Source organism: Patiria miniata, unplaced genomic scaffold, assembly GCF_015706575.1.
Source record: "Patiria miniata isolate m_02_andy unplaced genomic scaffold, ASM1570657v1 HiC_scaffold_8, whole genome shotgun sequence".
In the NCBI taxonomy this organism is placed as follows: domain Eukaryota; kingdom Metazoa; phylum Echinodermata; class Asteroidea; order Valvatida; family Asterinidae; genus Patiria; species Patiria miniata.
Genome location: NW_024037075.1, coordinates 5,709,167 through 5,715,534, shown reverse-complemented (window position 1 = coordinate 5,715,534; position 6,368 = coordinate 5,709,167). Strand labels below are relative to the sequence as shown.

The 6,368-nt window shown below is 42.2% G+C and overlaps 1 protein-coding gene across 1 annotated transcript; it reads left to right on the top strand.

Annotated features, from left to right (window-relative positions):
• Window positions 1-2,141: 2,141 nt before the first annotated feature.
• LOC119719814 (probable E3 ubiquitin ligase complex SCF subunit sconB) lies at window positions 2,142-5,865 on the top strand. Its single transcript, XM_038189308.1, has 2 exons — window positions 2,142-2,222; window positions 3,584-5,865. Exon 2 carries the CDS (start codon window positions 3,591-3,593, stop codon window positions 5,208-5,210), a length of 1,620 nt encoding a protein of 539 aa, XP_038045236.1. The 5' UTR covers window positions 2,142-2,222; window positions 3,584-3,590; the 3' UTR covers window positions 5,211-5,865.
• Window positions 5,866-6,368: the final 503 nt, after the last annotated feature.

The window sequence follows — 6,368 nt, the reverse complement described above, 5'->3', positions numbered from 1 at the left end:
CACAATATCAATAAAACTCAACACTGATAGACTCAGTAACCCACCACAGGTGCAACACATTCTTTCACAGAATAGCACTGTACATCACTTTCTAACGTGCAATATGGGGACACAGTTAATAAGCAGTGGGGAAATCTTCACAATGCAGTGTATCAGGCCTCAGCAGCTACAATAGGCTTTGTTAAGAAAAAACACCAGGTTGGTTTGATGACAACTACCAAGAAATTCTGGCTGTACTTCACCAAAAACGGAAGTTGCATGGGGTTGTGCTGACCCGATCATCAAGATCAAATACTCAACGATACCATACATTCAAAGTCACTCTAAGGCGACTCAGCCAAGTATAGAAAGATTGCGGAGTAGGGCATAACATGGCAAAAGAGATTCAAAACCTAGCTGACAACAAAAACACACAGGGCTTCTTTGCCGCTACAAGAGCTTTCTATGGTCCACCTGGTTCCATAGTTTTACAATTAAAAAGCAGTAATGGATTGGAGTTGTGTAGGCCGTAATATAATTGATTTACGTGGTTGTATGTGAGTTGATTTGTTGCCCCTTTTTTCACCATCGCTAATACTGTGATGATTAAACATTTAAGATGCAAAGGTCTTGTCGTTTTGTAAGCTCTCAAAAAGGCTGGGCTTATTGATAAGCTCTTTTTAATGAGATATTGAAAGGAAATCCATTGTATGCCTGCTTTGCATCCAGGCATGTAGAGAAAAGGCAGAATTTTTGTTTTGGCCACCGTACTGCACGAGAAAACGCATTACAAAATAGTTCTGAATGCTTGATCCCAAATTGTAGTTAAGTCAGATTACAACAATGAAAGGCTCTTAGGCTTAAGACTTGGGTAGATCTGTTTTGCTGATCAGAATATGAAAAAGCCACTCTGAAATAATACTTCCTGTGCAGAGATGTGAGAAGGCGGACTCTCCTCGTTCTTTTGCGTATCCAGATGATTAATTCTCTTCACGGGAATGACCCTCTCTTGAGAAGGTTCGGACCGATTGGTTAGTGGTCACTGACGTTGTCACGAAAAAGTAGTTGTATTTAGAGGGATTAAATCACATTATAATGTGTCGTAAAAGTTGGTACCTAATTGATCCGGTCTTAACTTTTTCTTTCAAATGGGGCTCGCGGTCGCTGCCGAAGTTAATTGAACGTGACGGAGAGTAATTAGTAACCGTCTGATATTTTCTACACAAACCCACGGTGTAAGGGGTTTTGCATAGAAATTTTTCAGATGCCAACTTTTACGACAAGTGTTAGTAATGCAATTATTTAGGCCATTTTTCTTTTTTAATCTTAATTTTAACTTTTATCCGTTCAAGTACTTTCCAATGCAAAATAAAATACAGAAGTAGGAAACGCACAAGACAACTATTGACACTGTTACAACCTGGCTCATGACTAATATCTGGTACTGAAGGAAGGTTTGCTAATTTGTTCGGCGGTATGGTAAAAACTCAACATTTTAACACGTTGTGGCCATCCGTGTGCATGCGAAGTCAGTCCGCGGTTAATGACGAAGAAAAAGTATCAAGTAGACCTTTTTGCCATTTCACCATTGACCAAATCTAACCCCTCCCCCTAATTGACAGCGTATATGCACCCTCGCACTGTTTTCGAGAGTACGATGAGATTTCCTTTTTTCCTCACACTTTAAATCTGCATATCGTGCGCGAACCTTGATACCGACGTGTCTTTTGTTTGCTAAACAGATCAGCTTTTCAGTATACCAAGTCTTTGCTGGTGCAGCTTGACGGAATGAAAGGTCAATGTTCACTGTAAAACGCCCCATTGTACAGTTCGTTTACTCCCAAATCCGTATGCGCGCGGCATGTGAGTCATAGGCCTTTCTTTTGTTTGTAAACAATGGCGCCATTTTGTATGGGCTGCCGTAAGCGCATAAATTTAAGCCGTGGTTGGCAACATATTTTTTAAAAAAAGTCCTCATAACGCCATCAACACATAGTAAAAAGGCATATGTAGGAATTATTTTGTAGTTTTGTTGCAAATGTTCTATTTTCAAGTATCAAATAATATTTTGGTGATCTGTAATAAGTCTTCTTCATTTTTGCAGTGTTGGACCTTCCATAGTTTTGCAGGCCGCGGTTGGCAAAAATGCAGTTTGCCAACCAAGCGCAGAAAGGTCTATAGGCCTGGCCCGTTGTTGAGCTGACTGTTTTGTAGCTTTTACCTGCATTTGGAAGATCTGAGTGGTGAGTTGATTGCTAGTTATGAAGCAAGCGGGTACTGTCACAAATGTTGCCCGGCACGACAATTGTTGGAGAAAATGGTTTCATCTGCAATAATCTTACACGTAACGATCGAGCGTATCATACTGAGCGAGCCTACCTGTCAGGCGGCTTGTTCAATTGACATGCATGTTGCCTGATTGAATGCTCACTAAGTGTAGTGTAGCCACACACACGTCATGTCAGTCGCTCTATATGCATGACCAAGCTCAAGTATACGCTTAATTCTGGTTGCGTTGTACTATTATGCGCCTACTGATTCTAGTTTGACTCCAGTCGGCCGTCTGGACCTTATTTTTCGTTCTGTGCAGTGAACTTGCATGTGTGAATACTTGAAGGGCCTACTTCGACAGCACTGACATGTGCCATCCTGGATATCTTCATTCCCTGTATCTGCAAGTCTGGCTTGAATGTGTCTGCAAATTTCAAGAAAAATTGAATGCGCCAAAATAACTTTGTGTCCGACAACAGTCAACGGTTATATAAATAGTCAAACGTGTTTTGAAAATCCCTAAAAGGCCTCCTCTACCACGGAGTCCCCCATTGCCGTCCTTGCAGTCTGCAACAATGATGCCATCCTTCGTCTTCAGAGCAAGGACTACAATGGGGGACTCCGTGGTAGAGGAGGCATTTTAGGGATTTTCAAAACACGTTTGACTATTTATATAACCGTTGACTGTTGTCGTACATGCATGTTGTGTTGCAGATCTGAGAGATTCGTTCTGCGTCTTTTCCTATTACACGATACTGTATGATGATGGTACAACGGTGTTTTGTACCGTACACTAGTACGCGTGCGTATCATATGTTAATCGCATTCAACAGTGAAACTACATAGTGTAACATAACACCCTACCAGATTCCACGCATTGGCTGAAGATGTCAGTGTTCACCCCTATAGACCTTTCTGCGCTCTGTTGGCAAACTGCATTTTTGCCAACTACGGCCTGCAAAACTATGGAAGGTCCAACACTGCAAAAATGAAGAAGAGTTATTACAGATAACCAAAATATTATTTGATACTTGAAAATACCAAATTTTCAACAAAGCTACAAAATAATTCCTACATATGCCTTTTTACTTCGTGTTGATGGCGTTATGAGGAACTTTTTTTTTGAAAAATTTGTTGCCAACCACGGCTTCAATTTATGCGCTTACGGCAGCCCATACAAAATGTCGCCAATGTTTACAAACAAAAGAAAGACCTATATGGCTAACTAGATAGTGTATGACCTTTATACGTTTCAGTGTGAATTGTCCCTCATTCATTATGCACTGCAATTATTATTTTTTTATCTGAACGTGCCTTTTTTCTTTCTATGTAGCTTGACAATGGCTTCCTTGGTTTCCAAAGATTACTTTGCGAGCCTGCCAATCGAGGTGAAGGAGATAATTTTGAATGACCTGACAGTCACGGATCTCTGTCACGTGGCATTATGTAATCGATCCTGGAGAGAGGCAGCCAATCAAGATGCACTGTGGCGCCCTCTCTGTCAAGATAATGGATGGGAGCGCTATGGTGAAGAAGACCGTCTTCTCAAAGAGGTTCCCTTTAAATCTACTTCACAAGAGCAGGTGACGGGTGAAGGAGGTTCACCTACATTCCCAGTCGATGCAGTTGTAACCGGCTCTGGCTGGCCTCAACTCGAGACTACTTGTAAATGGAAGGAAGTATACATGAAAGCAAAGCACCTTGAAACAAACTGGTGCAAAAACCGCTTCTATGCTGTATCATTTCAATTTTGCCTAACTGGCAAAGTGCCTACAAAAAGCACCGCTGATAGTGGAAGTGATGACGCTGATGAACAATCCGCCTCGAGTGTAGCTGAAGAAGTAGATCACTCTGAAAACGACCCCAGTGGTTTGGATGAAGATGATGATGTTTACGGTGATAAAGATGGCCCATATGTCTGTAATATGGCTGGAGAAGGAATCTATCTAGCTGCCGGTACATCCCAGGGTACTCTGCAAATCTGGGATATCTTTCAAAGGGAACGTAAACATCTAATCGAAGTGGACATCAGTGAAAAGAGGGATGCTCTGAAGATGAAGGATGGCATCATTGCTGCAGGATGCAAGGACGGTAAGGTTCGTACCTATTCCGCCAAGAGTGGAGAGCAGCTACAGGTCATGTCGGGGCATCCTCTGGCGGTGTCTCATATCTTCTTTGATGGTGTGACAATCGTTAGTGTAATTAAACCACGTTCGCCGAACAGTGACATTGTAGTGTGGAACGCTTCAGATGGAGCCTGTCGTTGTATCCTCAAGGCTGGAAGGACTCTGACACTTCTTGACCTGGCCTACAAGGACAAGGTCATAGCTGGAGTCTACTTTGACCGGAAGATTCGAGTTTGGGATGCAGAGAGTGGCTCTATGTTACATGAGATGGATTCTGGAATGAGGACAGTGGTTTCGATCTATCTTGGAGATGGTATCGTCATCGTCGTGTCACAAGATTTCATCGTCAAGATTTGGAGCCTAGAATCAGGGAAGTGTGTCAGGACATTTGATGTACCGATTGATCCAGCGTTTGTGAACAAGCACGCTAAAGCAACTTACTGCACATTCAATGGCGAGCTGCTCGCTGTTGTTTCCACCTTTTGGACCACTACAGTTCTGGATTTGGATGGAAAGCGGATCGGGACATTCCTGTCAGATTTTCGTGACTCAATGGAACCTCTGTTTTTCCATGGTAAGAAGCTAGTTATATGGTGTGAAACACAAGTCGTGCCGTGTACCGAACTTTGGATTGCCGACCCAAAGATGCATGGGAATGGTAATGCTAATAGCAGTTTCGAGATAGACGAAAGTACAGATTACCTCGCAGAAGCCAGCGGGAACTTCACCGTGACTTGGATGAGTGATACCAAACTGGCATTCGAGCGGCATGGTGAATATGAAGCGAATGATGGACCACTCATACCCGAAATTATCGTGCGTCATTATTGGTAAAAGTATGAAAATGTTCAGTTACATGATGATGGTGATGTAGGAGTCTATTGTAGCCATCATGGTGATGTTGTGGACTTGGTCCAATGGAGTAATGGAGTCTTCAGAAAGACGCTAGCATCATTTTTTTTTTATCTATTTTTGCCAAAATGCACGTGGGTGTGGGTGCAAGGGTTGTTGGGTGAGCACACGAGCCGGAGAGCATTGATTTATATTTTGTTTGCTTGATTTCTATGATTTTTGTTTATTATTTGAATATTCACGTCCTTTTTGTGGGGTGGGTGGGGTTATCTTGAAAACCAAATACCTCCAAGGTTGCGGAGGAAATAGTTCATTGTTATTGAAGGTTTTATTTAGCAGGTTCATTGTCTTTAATGGTTACCCCCCCCCCCCCATCCACCCCCACCCACCAACCCCACCATAGCGCACGTAGTTTCAAGAGCAACCGCCCACCTCTTTCAACCTTTCCAGTTATGGTTACGTTTCATCAGCGTTCTTTCGTTTTGGACGGTTAGTCATGACGGTTCGTCATGACAGCTCGTCATGACGGTCGTCCTGGCAAATCACATGACTCGCTGAAACGGAGGGGCGTGATCAATGGATCTTGGCAATCAACTTTCTAGATTTTTTCTAGAAGGGGGCAAAGCACATCCCCCCCCCCGAAAAAAGGACCTGTACTTTTGCCAGCACATTCTATTTAATTATTTTTTTCGAAGGTGGGCAGGGGGCATTTACCCACCACTTTTTAGATGATAAAAAGTAGTAATTAAGTAGTAAAGTCTGTCAGGAGCAAATATGGCCCATTGTGCAGCGCCGGCATTCATTCCGCAAATCCCATCATAAAGAATAAGTTAATCGGACCATTTTTTCCAAGAGTGTGTCTCTAATATGGCACAGACGTAATAAAATTATGTTCTGAATTTTCGAAAGAATGGTTCGTGCTAGACTGTACGAATCATTAATGTTCTGCATAAGCAACATAATATGTAGTCTGAGTATCAACCGTTATCCAAAATTTGCAATTTTCATGGCAAACCACAACTGATCCAAACAAACAAAGTTGTTTTGGGTAGTTAAAGACCTATTTCACACATCTATCAAGGTATTTTTTTTCTCAAAAAAAAAGGACTTCGATGCAATCTGACGATATTATTTCACGGA

What these genes read in the sequence shown, in the direction of transcription:
- LOC119719814 (XM_038189308.1), top strand. Translation starts at nt 3,591, where the DNA reads ATGGCTTCCTTGGTTTCCAAAGATTACTTTGCGAGCCTGCCAATCGAG.